The sequence below is a fragment of the Balaenoptera ricei genome, chromosome 8 (genome assembly GCF_028023285.1).
Source record: "Balaenoptera ricei isolate mBalRic1 chromosome 8, mBalRic1.hap2, whole genome shotgun sequence".
Taxonomy (NCBI): domain Eukaryota; kingdom Metazoa; phylum Chordata; class Mammalia; order Artiodactyla; family Balaenopteridae; genus Balaenoptera; species Balaenoptera ricei.
Genome location: NC_082646.1, coordinates 40333372 through 40352402, shown reverse-complemented (window position 1 = coordinate 40352402; position 19031 = coordinate 40333372). Strand labels below are relative to the sequence as shown.

General features: G+C 35.7%; 1 protein-coding gene across 5 annotated transcripts in view; it reads left to right on the top strand.

Moving 5' to 3' along the window:
* The window catches only part of CEP57 (centrosomal protein 57), a 42814-nt gene that overhangs the window by 20149 nt on the left and 3634 nt on the right, over positions 1 to 19031 (top strand). For 3 of the 5 annotated variants that reach the window (XM_059930555.1, XM_059930556.1, XM_059930557.1), the window contains exons 3-9: positions 4791 to 4970; positions 5330 to 5451; positions 8815 to 8931; positions 10069 to 10146; positions 13271 to 13378; positions 13930 to 14007; positions 18543 to 18781. In XM_059930555.1, coding sequence (XP_059786538.1) covers positions 4791 to 4970; positions 5330 to 5451; positions 8815 to 8931; positions 10069 to 10146; positions 13271 to 13378; positions 13930 to 14007; positions 18543 to 18781 — 922 coding nt within the window. The remainder of the gene's footprint in view (positions 1 to 4790; positions 4971 to 5329; positions 5452 to 8814; positions 8932 to 10068; positions 10147 to 13270; positions 13379 to 13929; positions 14008 to 18542; positions 18782 to 19031) is intronic. The other 2 variants (XM_059930558.1, XM_059930559.1) reach the window with 2 other exon arrangements.

Genomic DNA, 19031 nt, shown 5'->3' with positions numbered 1-19031 from the left:
GAAAAAGAGCAGTTAATAAAAACTTAGCTATAAGTGATAGACATTCCCAGTCTGAACTAGCTTTGGCAAAGAATCTTTTTGGTTTACAGACATGCAAGGGAGGATTGAACAACCAAGAACAGAAAGGCAGATACACGGGTGCACTTCAAGAACATTAGAAACCAGGGACTCAAACATGACCAACACTTTCTCCCCATCTGTTTTTTAAATTCTTCTTCTAGCTAGCTTCATTCTCTCTAGCCACAGAACAGCTTTTCCAGATATCAGGAAACATGGCTACTAAAAGCTTGAGTTTTAAGTTGAACTAATTCTGGCTTCAGCTTTTGGGGCCAGAGTCCAAAAATCCCAAGAAGAAAGCCATTGTCTGGGCTTCAGTTGGGTATCCCTGTGGGTCAGTCAGCTGTGGCCATATTTGTGAGAGGGTACTAAAGGAACACATCAGTTGTATTTTTAGCCATGTTGAGGTAAGAGGAAATTACCAGGAAAAGACATGTATAAGCCAGACAAACAGTTCCCAAGATGTATGCTATACTTCATACAGTAAAATATAATAAAAATCAAGGAAACAAAATTAGAAATCATAAAATACAATGAAAAAAATAGGGTGACATTTATCAGGTGTGATGACATTGATTATGTTAAAAAGAAAAGAAAAACTCAAGAGTCAGTATATGCTTTTTAAGCCAAACAAAATGACACAGATTAAAAGTAAAAAGCTGGCAAAGACATGTTAGGAACATAACAAATAAAAAGGATGATGGCAATATTACTGTCAGAGTAATTGTCATAGACAAATATCAGCAGTTTCATATGATAATAAATAACAAATAAAACCCAGCTTTAAATTAAGAAAGGGAAATACCTAGGTGCCAGAAATAAAATGAATTTAAGGCCAAAAGCCTCAGGGGCACTATTAGGAGTCCTGGTATTAGATATAAGCCTTAGGTATTGGGGTACAGTAGGGGAGAAGTTGGAATTTTAAATCTAGGTAGCGACTGGAGACAGAAGCTTTAGGCCCAAGTGAAGTGGCTTCTGGAATAATGCTTCCTTTGCAAATCTAATTGGAGAAAAGGAACTGGAATCGCTCAGCCACCTGGCCTGGGAAAGAGGCCATGGTAGAAAAGTCACCTGAGGTAAATCAGCCTAGGCCTGTTCTGTGTGCTCTGTGAGGAGAATACGTGAAGACTTGAATAAATGGAGCTGTGCAGTGTTCCTCAGTGGAAACTCTTAATATTGTGAATATCACTTAAAGAATGATGTGTGAGAGCTGCATTTTTTCTTTTAATAGAAAGCTTCACTCATATATAAAGGATGGCCTCACCATGTCAACCAATAACAGATTATAGAGCTATAAAAATAGGAAGTGTGGTTTGAGCCAGTTCAGAACTAGACATTAGTGGAACAGAAAGTTCCTAGACAAGTATGTGTAAGGATGGAATTCTAGAAATGTATCTATAGATTGACATGGAGAAATACTCCTACTTGAATAAGTGTGATATCAACTAGCAAAGGGATAATTTCACTAACTTATAAAAGCATAGGAAAATCCAAAAGGATTTCAACAAAATGTTTATACTGAGATGATAGGATTGTGGGTATCTTGTTTTTCCTTTTTATTTCTGTTTTTTCCTAAATCCTGCTTAATGTGCATTTATTCAGATTTTTTGCAAAAGAAAACTGTTAAACATTACATACTTAAACTTACGGATTTGCAGTACTTGGAAGGAAATTCATATAATCTTAAATACTTTCCTTATCGAGCAAGAAAAGAATGAAAATAATTGTAGTTAACACTGCTGTATGATATATAGGAAAGTTGTCAAGACAGTAGATCCTAAGAGTTCTCATCACAAGTAGAAATTTCTTTTTATTTTTATTGTATGTTTATGAGATATAGAAGTTAACCTACAGTGTTAATTTCACAATACATATAAATCAACCCATCATGCTGGACACCTTAAACTTATACATTGATGTATGTCAAGGATTTGTCAGTGAAACTGGAAAAAAAAAAACTAAGCATTAATTCAAGTTTGTTAAAGAACCAGTAGAGCTAAGAAAAGTGGGAGAAAGAATTAATGTTTGGCTTTTGTTTTGTTTTGAAATAAAAATGCTGAAGATTCCAAGGAACTTCTGAGAAAGATTCTAAAGAAATGCTAAGATTTTAAGGAAAGAACATAAATCAGTTATTCACAGAGTTAGAAATAAGGAGAGTATGATAGATGACTGTAGGACTATTAAGTTCAGTTCTCTGTTAATAAATGTGAGTGTCTTAATAAAATATTTTTAAACATAGAAATGAGGGGGAGGGGGTTGACTAGAAAAAAATGTTTAAAACTGTCAAAGTCTCGGTAAGGTTCTAGCCCCAAGTAGTTTTAGGGAATAAGTTTTGAGAAATGTTTAAATAAACAATCTCTATGCTATATTAGCCATTTCAGAATGCAGTGAATGAAAGCATATACTTTTTGGGTCTTTTCGTTAATCCAGCATATCCCTGCAATATCATAGTGGTTGATGTATCAAACAACAATAGAGTGTTCCAGCCAATTGCAATAATAACTGTAAATGCAAAAATAAAATACTAGCAAAATTATTTACTGTTAGGTACAGTTTAATGAAGGAATGCAAGAAATGTTTGTTATTACAAAGTTTAATAAATACTCAGTGGTTCAAAACAGGCAAAAAACCTCAAATGGCATGTATTAATTTTCTCTTTTTCTATTACATTTTTTATCTGATTATTCCAGGTGTATCAAAGAATTATTGTTCCTTTAAATACTAGTCTTATGTCTGGGCTCTTTTCCTATTCTCATAGTCTTCTCAGTTGATTTTTCAGGTTTCTGAGTGTGTGTATTCGTGTTTCATATCTGTGTTCTTTCTAATTAGATTGTAGTCTCATTGCATACCAGCAAGAATAAGCTGGCTATATTATAAAATGTATCATTCTCCTATTTGGGGCCTGTCACATCTTAGGCACTGAAAAACTTGGTGAATTAATTATGTTAATACATGGGAATGCGTGCCTTGTTTTGAGTGAGAAAGCTCGATTTTTAAAAGATGGTAGTTCTTCCTACTTATTGTATAGTTTACATGAAGTTTTATTTAAATCATTAGGCGAAATGATTCTGAATATTCAATTGGTAAGAATAATTTTGAAATGTTTTAAAGATTTATATACTGTGGGAGACTGGCGGAATTGTTGTTTATATTATAAAGTTTTAGTAATGAAAATACTGGCATAATATTAATGAAACCAGAGTAAAATAAAGTCCTGACACTGTCTTGGGTATGTGTAAGTAATAATTATATCTGTATGTATAGATATATGTGTGAACTTGGTATATGATAAAGTTGCCATTTAAAGTTCTTCCTTCAATACAAAAATGTTTGTATTGACTTTTCTTTGACTTAAAGAATTAAATGTAAAAGTGTATGAAACTATAATAAAGGAAAATACAAAGTTTATCTAATCTTGAGGTTACAGAAGAACTTCTTAACAAAGAACTTGATGGGAAAGATTGTTAGATATAGCTATGAAAAATCAAAACATCTTCATATCAAAACTAGAATTAAAGACAATGAAATGGAACGGGGAGACTAATGAAAAATGGGCACAGAAATTCATAAAAGACGGCCAACAATATATAACAAAATATTTAAACTTTTAATAGAAATGCAAAATAAACTAACCAGAGTAGCATGGGTTTCTTAATCAGAATGGTAGAGATATTGTAATTAGTGATGGTCTGTATTGGCAAAGACATGTACTTCTGATGAAAGCATAAATTGATAAAACCCTTTTTGAAGGTACTTTGCTCTTTAAAGAGTCTTTAAAATATGAATATTCTGGGACTTCCCTGGTGGTCCAATGGTTAAGACTCTGCTCTCTCAATGCAGGGGGCCTGGGTTCAATCGCTGGTCAGGGAACTAGATCCCACATGCCGCAACTAAGAGCCCGCATGCCACAAGTAAAGATCCTGCATGCCGCAATGAAGATCCCGTGTGCCACAGCTAAGACCGGCTGTGGCCAAATAAATAAATATGTTTAAAATAAAAATAAATAAATAAATAAAATATGAATATTCTTTAATCCAGTAACTTAGTTTTTCAATTACTAATTGGTCACAAGGAAATAATCTTTTAAGTCTATCTGATTGCATGAGGGAATGCTCACAGTTCCATAATGCTAAGTGAAAAAACTTAGATCAATTTTTATCTCAATTTATGTTATACATATAGGAAAAGATTGAAAGAAATGACCAAAATTGATAGTCATTATCTCTTAGGATTATCAGTTCTTCTCTTTCTTGTATTTTCCTGTGCTTTCTACAGTGAATATGTATTACTTTTATAATCAAAAGCTTTTTGAGGGGCAGAGTGCTTAGGTTTTTTTTTGGAGATCAAAAAGAAATAGTCCTTTATGTGCTTGACTATTTTTAGCTCTATAATTGGATTCTGCATGTGATCCTATTAGTAAAACAGAAAAGATTTATAGTTAATAATGTGCCTTGGGACAGTTTATGAATTTTGTATGATTAGCTAAATATTTTTACCATTTTATAAAATCTTTGAAATGTTTTTACCATGGCAGTATGCTTTTTACTTGAGTACCTAGCACATTTCAGAGACTCAAAAGATGTCTTTAAATGGAGTTTTTTAAACAATTACCATGTGATGATAATTCCCAAAGAGTGATCCTCCATCAATTTTATTTTTTATTTAGATGAGTTTATTCTTTTTCAGTGAACTTTTTCCATATGTATTATAGTATCCATGTTTTTATTTGGCAGCTATATTTTCTGCTCTGAAGAATCTTCAAGATAAAATTCGACGTTTAGAACTTGAAAGGATTCAGGCAGAAGAAAGTGTGAAAACCTTGTCTAAAGAAACAATTGAATATAAGAAAGTACTGGATGAACAGATACAAGAAAGGGAGAATTCAAAGAATGAGGAATCAAAGCACAATCAAGGTTTGTTTAATTATGAAGGAAATGAAACACTATCAAAATAAGTATTATAAAATCACTCTAAAAGAAATTCCACATTAGTGTTTTCTAGTGCTTAGTGTCTTCGAGCACTACAAAATTACATTTATATTTGGGAGCATTTTGTGGAACAAGTGCTGATGTCCTGTATTATATTTACTGTCTGAATTCAAGGCAGATTAGACTAACATACAGAAAGAGAATGACTTAGGTCATCTGAAAAGGCTTCTAGAGCTACTGGAAAATGTTTATTATACATACTGTAGATTCATGTTAAGCAGCTTGTTAAAACTAATACTTGTGCAAGTGAGCTAATTTCTGCTTTTCTTATGTATTCTTTTTAGAGCTGACATCTCAGCTGTTAGCTGCAGAAAATAAATGTAATCTTTTAGAAAAACAATTGGCATACATGCGTAACATGATAAAGCATGCAGAAATGGAGAGGACATCTGTATTAGAGAAACAGGTATGTTACTTCATAGAGTCACTCTCAAGAAGAGTTAGTTATAGAGAAAATTAAGTTGATATAAAGACCTTTTTTCTCAGTGAGTACTAATGGTGCTGTTACAAATAATCAATTCTCCGTCCATCTTAAAAGGTAATAGTACCAGTAGTTCATTTTGAAAAACTGCTAGTGGAAGCTTTGAGAAAAATGTGGTTTGTTTTTTCAGCGAAGCTAAAAAGAGGAGTTTCCTTTTTGGATGACCCTCACACACACTGACATATCCTCTACACACAGCTTTGACAGCTTCTGCTTTGGAACAGTACAACAGCATAGGACTGAAATTACTTGGGATCAGTTATGGTGTCTGAAGATTTGACTGGTCTTCATTGTTTTTGCTGTATTTGGTAGAGTTCTACTTAAATTGGAAAAATACTGTACATTTAATTGTGTTTTCTTTCCAAGTCATGTTAACTTCTTTGTACATTATCAAAAGTATAAATAAGCATATTACATACCTCTCTGCCTCTTGAATTTTATTTAAAGACTCAACTCAGGTAGCACATTTCAAGGTTCTTTATACTTTGAAAAACTTTTTTACAGTTGTTATTTTAACAAAAATATTTTGCTCTGTCACACCAGAGGTATTTTAATTTCAGTAACCTATGCATTTACGAGAGGACATCTGCAACATCAGTCTCGAATATATTTTTTTAAAACATACCTCCTTTTCCTATTATGAATATAGAATTTGAATTCATCATGAATACCACAGTTTCTGGGCATCTTAACTTTATTATGCAAAAGTTGAATGTCTGTATGCTTAATATTTTGCTGGGTACTCTGCAGTGTGAAAGAAATTAAATGCTTTCCACCTTAGCTTTCGGTCATAGCTGGAGATATCAAAGAAATATTTGATTGCACAGCAATATTTAAGAGGATGTTTCAGCAATTTTCATTTGTATTATAGGTCTCTTTACTATGCCATTGAGTTTATTTGTGACCATATTTTTTTGTTTCCAGTTGGGTCCTCTTCAGTCCACCTATTTTTGTTATTTTAATGTACCATTACTTTGCTTTTTATTCCTTCATTTTATCTCTTTGAACACTATAAAAATTCCCAGTCTTTTTAAAATCATTTTTTTTCTTATGAGAACTGTATACGTATATGTATTTTTTTTATGATGAACTCTTATTCTTTGGAGTTATCTTGGGAATTCCATACTTCTAAGTTGTGTAGGCAGCCTTATGAAATGGTTGTGGATTTGCCTTTGCTGGGGCTTGATGGGTTTCCCTGGTTCTGGTCTGCATTTATGATAGTTAGTTGGCTTTGGGCTCCTGCATCGTGCAGATGGTATGTTGCCTGAGATTTATGTCACGTTCTTTGTGTATCTTATACACCAAGGCTATAGTCTTGCCTCATGTAATATTTGGCTTCAGTATTACTTGCTTTTGATTTATCTTTTTTGTACCTGAAGAGTTCCCTTTCTTCAAACTTGCTATGCAATTATTATTATTTCTGTGTTTTCTCTGACACTTTTATGTGATGAATGGGGTCGGGAAAGGGATGGTGAGTTAAATCTGCCACATGATTGGAAATGGCAAAACATTATGTACAGTTATACGCAGTTCTCTTCATTGGCATATTTCCGTTCTCGGGTTAGAAAGCATTTATAAGACAACAGTGAGATGTCTTGACTAATATTGATATAGCTGTTAGACATATATATATGTCTTTGAATTAAGCCCTGTTTTCATCAGTAAAGTTTGATTAGTCCATTTTATAAGAGTGGTTCCAATACTGGAAGTGAAGTGTGATTTGTGCCAATATTTAACTTAATGTATTATTTCAAGGGCAGCAACTATCCACTAAGGTGGGTAGGAGGAAATTAGTAGTTCACACAAATTCCTGAGAAATGTATTGGTTTGTATTACTTTGTCATATTCAAATTTCTGTTAGTATGACCTATTGCTATAGACTTGTATATGAAGATACACTGTTAACAAGTTCACATGCTTATTAATGTTTTGCTTTTTACCAGTAGACCTCAGTTTAGCATACTTCCACTTCTTATCCTAGTTTAATGGTTTATCCTGTGGCTGTCAGTCCTTAAATCTGATAGGTGGCAGTCTTTTCAAATCCTTGACCCTAAGCCTGAAAAAAAAAAAAGTGATGGATGTTTTGCATAGATTTCAGAGGAAGTATAAATGATACATACCAAAACCCTGATTATTGCCTTAATTAAGAGATTATTTAAGAGAAGCAGACTAATTACAACTATTTGTGTGTAGCCTATATGTCTAGTAAATACCTTCATTCAGAGAGTATTCACAAGTCTTAGTATAGAGAACCAAATGTTATAATAGTATATAGTAAGAACAGGATTTCACTTGTATTTGTTAATTTTCCTCTGGTTTCATCTTAATATTGTTTTCCTGGAATTCCTCTGTAGTACCTAAGTAGTTGTATGAAAGGCCAGATAACATCCCTAGTACTTATTTTACTTGTAACTGGAAGTTTGTACTTTTTAATTTTTATTTTATATTGGAATGTGGTTGATTGACAACGTTGTGTTAGTTTCAGGTGTACAGCAGAGTGATTCAGTTATACATATACATGTATCTATTCTTTTTCAAATTATTTTCCCATTTAGGTTATTATAGAATATTCAGCAGAGTTTCATATGCTATACAGTAGGTCCTTGTTGGTGATCTATTTTAAATATAGAAGTGTGTACATGTCAATCCCAAACTCCCAATTTATCCGTCCCCACTCCCCCACCTTTCCCCTTTGATGACCATAAGTTTGTTTTCTAAGTATGTGAGTCTGAAGAAACTTAGTATTTTTTGATTTTTCAAAGGACTGATTTGTAAAAGTCAGTTTTACAATTGTCTAGGTCATAGCCTACCTTTTCTCAAGTAAAGCTGGTTAGTCTCATTTTAGGTTATTGGTTTTTTTGCCTGGCTACGGTTCAAGGTTTTATATGGTGAAGGAATCTCAGATTCCTTTAAATTTTTTCAGGGAATTTAGATTACTTTTGATTAAGACCTGTAGATCAGATACTTAGGATAGAAGCATCATGAATAAAAAACTATTCATAGGAACACCTTTCTAAAAGTATTATTTTCACTTGTTCAACAAGTATTTATAGCCACTGTACTAGGCAAGTGGAGACCACAAAAATCAGAGACTACTGTGATTCTGTTTTATAGTCTTGTAATATAATAACATATATGTAAGTATAAAATAGTACACTAAAAATACAAGAACTTTGAATAATCAAAAAAAAAGAAAAGCCAGAGAAGTAGCATACAACATAGTACTCTCAGTGTTAGTTTTTCAGTTTTTTGTCAAATTATTATGCTGTATTTAATATTGTTTCCCAGGTTTCCCTAGAAAGAGAACGACAACATGATCAGACGCATGTTCAAAACCAACTTGAAAAATTGGATCTTCTTGAACAGGAGTATAACAAGCTTACCACAATGCAGGCCCTTGCAGAAGTCAGTGAAAATCTTTTTTACTCATCAATGCATAATATTGGTTCTTATGTAAAATTGGTTATTTTATAATACTGGATATTTTATAGGAAAAAAAGTGACCTTGTAACAAAGAAACATATAGGAATTTTTTTAAAGGAAGAAATGTAAATTTGGAGAGAAAGTTCACATTTTACCATCTTAGTGTACATAAGGAAGGAGTTCTTTTTGAAAATGTTGAAAGATGAAGTGTTTTTGAGTATCCTTAAGGCTTGTATCACTTCGTTTTTGTTCTCTGAACTAATTTTAGTTTTTTGTTTGTTTGTTTGTTTTAAATTTTTATTTATTTTTGGCTGCATTAGGTCTTTGTTGCTGTGCACGGGCTTTCTGTAGTTGTGGTGAGCGGGGGCTACTCTTCGTTGCCGTGCGCGGGCTTCTCGTTGCAGTGTCTTCTCTTGTTGCAGAGCATGTGCGCTAGGCACGCAGTCTTCAGTAGCTGCAGCACACAGACTCAGTAGTTGCAGCACACGGGCCCTAGAGCACACGGGCTTCAGTAGTTGTGGCATGTGGGCTCAGTAGTTGTGGCTTGCAGGCTCTAGAGCTCAGGCTCAGCAGTTGTGACGCATGGGCCTAGTTCCTCTGCAGCATGTGGGATCTTCCCAGACCAGGGATCAAACCCATGTCCCCTGCCTTGGTAGGCGTATTCCCAACCACTGCGCCACCAGGGAAGTCCTAATTTTAGTCTTAATTGATTCATTTGGGAAGTATTTAATACCACTGAGACTATAAAGTTTCACATTCAGCTTCCATGTAGCCCAGGGGTCCCCAGCTGATTAGGAACCGGGCCACACAGCAGGTGAGTGGTGGGTGAGCAAGCAAAGCTTCATCTGCTGCTCCCCATTGCTCACATTACCGCCTGAACCATCCCCCACCCACCTCATCTGCAGAAAAATTGTCTTCCATGAGAAACCGGTCCCTGGTGCCAAAAAGGTTGGGGACCGCTGATGTATCCTATATGGCTTCATACAGAGGCTGTGTTCTTTGGCCGTGAATTTTACCCATAATTCTGTGGAATTGTAAAGGAGAGTCATGGATAAAAAGTTTACAAATAGACACGGAAACTCCTTTCACTGTTATCACTTTTAATATTTTTATCACTAGAAAAAAATGCAAGAGTTAGAAGCAAAACTGCATCAAGAAGAACAGGAAAGGAAACGTATGCAAGCTAAGGCAGCCCAGGTAAGTTGAAATGTGAGCAGGTAGGCTCCTCACATTTCATGCTACTCTTTATATATAAATAGATGTAGATGCGCGCTGCTTTGATTATTTATAATTTGGAATGGTCCAATATATAAATTTGCAGACTTAGCTTAATATGGAAAACTATAAACGTATTTTTACAGGCAGAAAGTAAAAGCTGAGCAATTCTTTAGGGTTTTTTTAATGGTGGGCTTTCGATCAGCTTTATTTTTTTTTTTAAATCAATAGACTAAAAAATATCGGCGACTATACATAATACGTAATCATCTAAAACTTTTCACATTAGTCACTATTGGAAATGTTTGAAAGCCTCATTCAGTATCCTACTTGTAAGTGCTTCCCTTTTTTGGTGGCCTCGAGACACTAGGTCAGTAGCTGAGGTAGTGGGCTGCCCAACAGGTGGTGACCCATACTAATTTACAAAAGCCACCGTATAAGGAAAATGAGCTCTGCTCATTCCTAGCCTTGAATTTTTATCCCATGCAGTGGCCACCAGGTAGAATAGGTGAGGCAGTGTGAATTCACGAATCATTGAGTTTATATATACCAACTAGAACTGCATTTCTAGAAGATATAGCAACATTTCTATATCCAACATCTTACAGGCTAAATAAAATACTTCTGTATATAACTGAAGACTCTCCCCATGTGAGCTTATTAATTCAAATACCTCTCATTTATTGCCCCTCCCCTTCCAAAGTCTTTAAGTTTTGTAACATTTACATGTATCTTTTCTCATAATATTAACACAAGAAGCAGGTCCTGATTCCAAAACAATTAGGAGAGGAGGCTCTGCAATTCAGGTTGTGGCCAGATGCCAGCGGTGTCCTGGGCTCACTTCATAAATGTGCTCGCAGGACTGTAAACATCTGTTATCTCATCTTTGTTATCTTGTCTATTTTTTCCAGTGCTTCCCAGAATTCATTGACTTAACATATTCTCTTTCTATTAAACCCGATATATTTTCTTTCTCAAATATTTACCTTCTGATCAATTTGTATGTATTTTTTACCTCTCTGTGCTTTCTGAGTTATATAGTCATGTGGCTTTATTTTTGACCACCAACAAATTTTGAGATTACTTGGTTTCTCTCCCCTTTCCACGCTTTAGGGTAGGTAGGCCACTTTACTGTGCCTCTGTTTCCTCACTCATAACATGCAAACTTTAAAGTTATGCTTTATATACATTGTGGTGGTGAGTTCTATTATACATGAAATACAGAATTAACAAGTTCATTATTTTATGAATTTAAAAAATTATTTTGTGGTAGTTTTGTTTTGTGTTTAGCAGGCAAAAAGTTGGAACCAAATCAGTTATTACTGATAATATATCAGTAAAGGTTTGTGTTTTGTTTTGTTTTGTTTTTAATTAATTATTTATTTATTTATTTAAATTTATTTATTTATTTATTTATTTATTTTTTGGCTGTGTTGGGTCTTCGTTTCTGTGTGAGGGCTTTCTCCAGTTGCGGAGAGCGGGAGCCACTCTTCATCACGGTGCGCAGGCCTCTCACTGTTGCGGCCTCTCCCGTTGCAGAGCGCAGGCTCAGTAGTTGTGGCTCACGGGCTTAGTTGCGGCTCACGGGCTTAGTTGCTCCGTGGCATGTGGGATCTTCCCAGACCAGGGCTCGAACCCGTGTCCCCTGCATTGGCAGGCAGATTCTTAACCACTGCGCCAGCAGGGAAGCCCTCCGTAAAGGTTTTGAGTTCTGATAGTGAACACTGTTGTCGTGGTAGAACAGGGTCTGGGGTTGATACGTGGTTCCAAGTCTAACCATAATTTGTGTAGTCCTGGGCAAGATATGTAACCATTCAGAGCTTGGGATTTTACCACTGATACTGGTCTTTATTTACATCTTCTTAATGTTGGAGAGATCGAACGAGAGAAAATATAATGAAAGCACTTAAAAATGTTAAAACTCTGCCACACAAATATATGACAGCTACTGGGAAGAACTTAAGAAGTTAAAATAGTTCACATTTTTTTTGTTTTGTATACTGTTCAAACTCATTGGCTTCATAGGTCTTCCAGAGTAGTAATTTCATGTTCATGGAATTATATCCATTCAGTTTACTATGTATAAAGCATCGTTAGAAGTGTGGGAATGTAGACACTCCTGAGAGTAGGAATCCCTGTGTTCCTTTGTCACTGAATAAATTCTGTCCCCAAAGAATGCAGTCATTGTGGGAAGCATTAGTAATGATCTCAGGATTTCTTTTAACTAATCCACTGGTTCTGAGTGTTTGAGCTCCATCATAATTTCCTGAAGAACTTTAAAATACTTTTAAAATATAAATTTCCCCAGCCTAGAATGTTTAAAATCATGACGTCTGGAGAGGCACCTGACAATCTGAATTTTCTCATAAACTCCAGACAATTTTGATACATAGGCAGGTTTGAAAACCACTATTCTAGACAAATACACACAAACACAGACACACACACACACACACAGACATACCTGTGTATAGGTGTGTAATTATATGTTTTAAGGAACGTTGAAAAGAGCAGTCCTTGTTTGAAATCCTTAGTAACTGTGGAATTTCTACCATATTAAATTAATGTAGTTACTCAGCTTCTAGAGAAAAGGGCTTGATAACATTCTCTGATATACCTTCCAGTTCTTTTGGACATAGATTTCCAGTTCCTTTTTCTTACATTGTTAAGTGTATGAGTTTTTAAAAGAGGAAGAAATTGTACTTTGTTCTCCAGCTGCTTTGTGTCTAGCGCTGTTGTATATGCCGTGCATGAAAAGAAGAAAATGTTGAAACGTTGGTTTGGAGTTAGAAATACTGCCTTTAACTCATTAGATATAATTTAAGGACCAACCTCAAATAAGGAGCTAAAAGTTTCCAGGCTAAGTGAAAGGACAAATTATAGGACAGCACTTTAAGTAAATTGAGAGAGTGGTATTGATTTAAAATATTGGATAAATGTTGACGGATTGATTCCAGATACAGCTACACAGCTATGATGGGTTTTTCATTCTATACTATACGATACTACTGTAGGTTTTTTACAGGCCTTTATGTGGCAGATCTCAAATTTGAATCATAGCTTTTATTTCTACAGTATTAACTTTAGGCTCTCATATTTTTCCTAGTTGCAGACTGGTCTAGAAACAAATAGACTTATCTTTGAAGATAAGGCAACTTCATGTGTTCCCAATGCAAAAAGAATTAAAAAAAAGAAGTCAAAACCACCAGAAAAGGTATGAAAAAAGAACCATTAAGTCAAAGTGCTGGTTATTACTTGGCATAGTTTATGTGAAAACACTTACAAACCATGTGGTACTTCAACCTTGGATGAGTACATCTCTTTCATTCTCAGTTTCTTCATTGGGAAAATAGGGATAAGTAATATCTACTTCTAAATGTTCACCCTGACAGTGAGATAATATATATGAAAGTGTTAGAACTACATAGCACCGCACAGATGTTAGTTATTATTCAGTATCGCATTATCTTTTGCACTTAAAAGTTTATGTATATACATATGCACGTGTGCGTGCGCGCACACACACACACAGTTTCTCTACTGAGACTGTAACTGATGTTTTGTCAGGAACTATTTTTTCTTTCCTAGCCTTCCCTAGGCTAGGATATGTGTTGACGAGTATTATTAGGAGCTCCAGACCATAATGCCAATAGAGATAAAACAAGCAGTAGCCCAGCAGTAAGCTGAAGTTTCAGGTTAGTCCTATATAGCCAGCTTTTATCATCATGTGAGTAAAATTGCTCTTCTTTTTTCTTTTCCATGCAGAAAGGTTCTAGGAACTATTTTGCTGCACAACCACATTATAGATTATGCTTGGGTGATATGCCATTTGTAGCTGGAAAGGTGAGTTGGTCGAACTCTGGCTTTTTTTGTACAACTTAGATCTTTGAATTAAATCCACTCATCTGCCTGTATACCTATAAACGGCGGAAATATTTTTCAGCTTTTTTACCAATTGGATCATAGTGATGTGAGAATGAGATGAAGGAAAGTTTTATGGGACTGTGGGGGAGCAGGGAGGAGACTGGGGGGACACTTTAAAGCAGGTAGAGTATATGCAGAAGGGAAGTTATGAGCAAAAGCAGAGACTCTGGTTTGCAGAAGGTGTGGTTGCAGATAGGAAATAGTATGTTTGTAGCACTGGATTTTTAGTATCAGCCCTGTTGATTTGTATTTAGATATAGATATTTAAATGAAAAGAATTCGCATCCTCTTTGTCCTCACATGCTTATTATAGGATTCATTCTCCAAGAAGCAGTCATACATAGACTTGAATCTTAAGTTCCTTTAGTGCTTAAAAATGTGGAGATGATAATTTTATCAAATTATCAGCAAGTACTGGGTGATTTCTAAGAAGTGCTTAACATTGTGTTTATACCACTTTTTCATTGATGTTTGTGTTGCTGGTTGTTTCATGTATAGATGCCTTGAGTATCCAACTAGATTGTGAATTTGAGAAGCTTGAGGAGTAAATTTTAATTTTAGGTATTTATTTGTTTATTTTAACCCCACAGTAAATCCTCAGTGAAAGCTTAGGGAATTAACTATTTCCTAGCTTTTCCACTTGCCCTTTGTAGATGCGTGCGGCCAAATCACTTTTAAAAAGTTTTGTCGTTGGCTGTCCTTTACCCTAAATTTAACCTCTTCTTGGATTGCAGACCATCTTTTGACCTACCAAGGTCAAAAGGTTCATCTTTGAACCTTTGTTCCTAACCAAGGTTCTTCTACTTTGCCATAGAATCTTTGAGTTGGGCTGGAAACAGTTTCTCAAAGGATGACCAGCTGCATCAGAATCACTGACTATGCATCTGAAAAAGCAGATTACGAAGCCCCACCACAGTTCTACTAAATCAGAATTTTCTGGGTGTGGGACCTAGAAAGTATAGTCAGTTGTTCCCGAGTCTCAATCTAATGTTCATTTAGATTTGGGACCCACTTAGTACAGTTCCCTGTCCAATGTCTTCATTATGTAAACATCCAGAATAATGGTCATGTACTCTGTCCAAATACATCTACTGATGAGACCTCATTATACCCTCAAACAGCCCTTCACAGTTCTAGACAGCTTTATTTGAAAGTTCTTAAGTGCGATGAAATCTGTCACTATAAATTCTACTCATTGGTATTTTTTTCTGCTCTCAGGGATCCACATAGACCAAATGAACCCTTAACTATAGGAAAAATTTTAAAACTTTAGAAGATAGCTGTACCTTTTTTTTAACCTTATACTGATAATAGATTAATGGGTTTTTTTGTTTTGTTTTAATTAACTATTTTTTGGCTGTGTTGTGTCTTAGTTGCAGCATGTGGGATCTTTGTTGAGGCATGCAGGATCTTTTGTTGCGGCGCAAAGGCTCTCCATTGCAGTGTGCGGGCTTCTCTCTAGTTGTGGTGTGCCAGTTTTCTCTTCTCTAGTTGCAGCACGCAGGCTCCAGAGCACGTGGGCTCTGAAGTTTGCGGCCCGTGGGCTCTCTAGTTGAGGCGCCCGGGCTCAGTAGTTGTGGCGTGCAGTCTTAGTTGCCCCACAGCATGTGGGATCTTTGTTCCCAGACCAGGGATTGAACCTGCGTCCCCTGCATTGGAAGGCGGATTCTTTACCACTGGACCACCAGGGAAGTCCCAGATAGCTGTATCTTTATTCTCATCTCCTTATTCTAGGTTATAAATAACTATTTTTCTTCAGCTATTCATCATAAGATATGCTTTATGAGTTTCTTAACCACCTCATCACTCCCTTCCTAAATCGAATACAGTCCTCTAAATGTGGTGTGACTAGCACAGGATAGAGAGCCTTTGTCATGTTCTGGATAGTCTGTTAACTCGGCCGAGCATCACAGTGATGTCACGGGGAAGCCACAGCACCCCTGTCGCTCATTAATTCTGGGGTCATCGGAAGTAACAGGTCTTCTGCTTAGTCCTAGCGCCAGCCTCTCTAGGTCCTATACTTGTGGAGTTGGTTGTTTTACACAGAATTTTTAATCAAATGAAGCGCTATAGGAATTGATTCACCCTATCCCACATTAGACTAGAATCTAGTTCAGTCTTCCGTTCTATATGTGTTATCCCCAAATTTAATTTGCCTATCTTTGGTAATTCTCACTGAAGTCATTAATACTTGAACAGGACAGGTTCAAAGATAGGGCTTTTCAACCTGAGGTCTTCTTTTGAAGTGTTGTAATTTGTACTTTTTGTGAAATATTCAAACAGCTAAGAATGTGCTGTCATCTGAGCGTTTCCCAAACTGTCTGTTGTGGAGGACCAGTTTTTATTTTTATTTATACATTGTCATAAACCAGTACATTTGTAAAGTGAAATAAAGGTGAATTACTAGAAAAAATGAAATTTAAAAGACAAAATACACGTTCCAATTTTTTAAATTACTGGATTCAAGACATAAAATTTCCTTAATAAATGGAGTCAGAAAAATAACAGGAAAAAGAACTTCAAGATTCTTTTAGCTCTTCTAGTTCCTTTGCCTTTCCATGTGAATTTTAGAAGAAACTTCTCTACCAAAGAAAAGGTCTTGCTGGAATTTTGATAGGAACTGTATTAATTTGGGAGGATTGACATCCTTGTTGAGTCTTTCAGCCCATGAGAATGGTGCATCTCTTACTTATTTAGATCTTTGATTTCTTTCATCAGGATTTTCATCATATTAGTCCCATTCCTGTTTTATCAGATTTATATACAAATTTTTTGAGCGATTGTAAATTGTATTGTTTTAATTTCAGCTTTTACATGATCATTGTTAGTATATTTGGGTTTTTATGTTAATCTTATATTCTGTGACCTTGCTGAATTCACTTATTAGTCCTAGGAATTATTTTTTGGATGTACGTAAGCTTTTCTATGTGAAGAATCATGTCATTTGTAAATAAGGATAGTTTATTTCTTCCCTTTTAATTTGTGTGCCTTTTATTTCCTTTCTTGCCTTACTGCACTGGCTAGGATTTCCTGTATCATGTTGTAAGTAAGAGTGATGAGAGTGGATATCCTTGCCTTTTTGCTGATCTTCAGGGGAAGGCAGTCTTTCACCAATAAGTATGATATTAGCTGTAGGTTCTTTGTCTGTGCTCTTTGTCAACTTGAGGAAATTTCTCTCTGTTCCTGCTTTGCTGAAAGTTTATACCCTTAATGGGTATTGGGATTTTTTCAAATGCTTTTCTTCATCAAATGATATGGTTATGTGATTTTTCTTCTTTACCTTGTTGATATGCTGGATTACATAGATTCATTTTCAAACATTGAACTAGCCTTGCATTCCTGGAATAAACCCCACTTGGATGTGGTATATACATCTTTGTATATATATTACTAAATTCAATGTGCTACCTAACAACAAAAACTAGGATAAAAAGAGCATCTGTTTAGCTTAGCTGAGTGGTTTGCAAACCTGGCTGATTAGAATCAGCTGGCAGACTTTTAAATGCACACTTCTAAGCCGTGGCCACACGCTGATGGAGTTTGGCCTGCTGCCTCGGACTGTGCACTTTAACCTGCTCATGGAGCCGCGCTGGCCCAACCATCTGTTTATGAATTGAAATTGCACATTGAGACTTGTGTAGTGTTCAAAACAAAAAGAAAAATTTTGAGAGGGCTACCAGGTTTTTCCCATTGCTTATGTGACAAACGTGAACTTAATGCTTCCTACTAGAGGACAGAGAAATGAATACGGTAATAGTCCCTACCACCTGGAAGTGCTTACACTACTTAATATATTAGTGAAAAAGACATGCAAACACAATTACAATATTTTGTGATAAATCCTGTGATCGAGATAAATGCCATAGGTGATCTGAGAATGGACCAATTAATTACCTGGATGTTTTAAGAAAGTCTTTACAAATCATGTATTTGAACTGGTTTTTAAAAATGGTATAAAAATTGGCACACAAAAGAAATGACATGTGCAAATACAGTTCATTCAAATAGTGGAGAACAGGTAGGAGATAGTGGGACATGAGGCCAAGGTGTAGAAGTTGCAACTTAGTGTTATAGGGCCTTGATTTCTGTGCTGAGGAGTTTGGACATTAGAGTCAGCGAGCTTAACATTAAAGGGTGTCAAATAGAAGAACGGGATCAGAATAATATTTTCGGAGGATAACTGATAGAACTATGGAGTTAGAGACTGAAGAGACTGGGAGCAGGGGACAATTGGGGTGTTCGTCCATAGCTAATAGAGATGGGTGTGTAAACTGAGTGGGTAACACTAGGGTGGAGAGTAAGGGGAGACTGGAGATGCACTGTACACCAGGAGGTTTGTATCACAGGCTTTTCTGCGGAGGCGGAGAGGGTCTTTTTACCCAGGCTTAGGGGGGAAAGAGAAAACATTTTTCTAGAGGATGTGGCTTCAATTACTTCTCTTCATTTTTCTTCAGTCCACCAGCCCCAGCCATGCCGTGGTAGCCAATGTTCAGCATGTCTTACATCTAATGAAGCAACACAGTAAAGTCTTGTGCAATGATCGAGTAGTCAGCAGTGTTCCTTTGGCAAAGCAAGTGTCTTCACGAAGTGGGAAAAGCAAGAAGTCAGCAGCGCCTTCCCCCTCTAGCAGCATTAATGAAGAGCTGGCAGAAGTCTTAGAGACTTTACAAGATGAATTTGGGCAGATGAGCTTGTGAGTTTCAGTTTTTTCGTTTTTTAGTTATATTTAGTTCTAAAACCTCATTTAACTTCTTGGTGACTTTATCGTCTTTCATATTTTAATATTTTAAGAAATATTTGTTGAACACAGTCCTTGCACCAACCACTGAACAAGTTACTAGGACTTTAACCAACACAACTGTTCTGGGTGAAATCTCTGCTTTTTCTATAACTGTTAAATGTTTTGGAGACCAAGGTTTACATTTAAGTTTTATTTCCTTGTT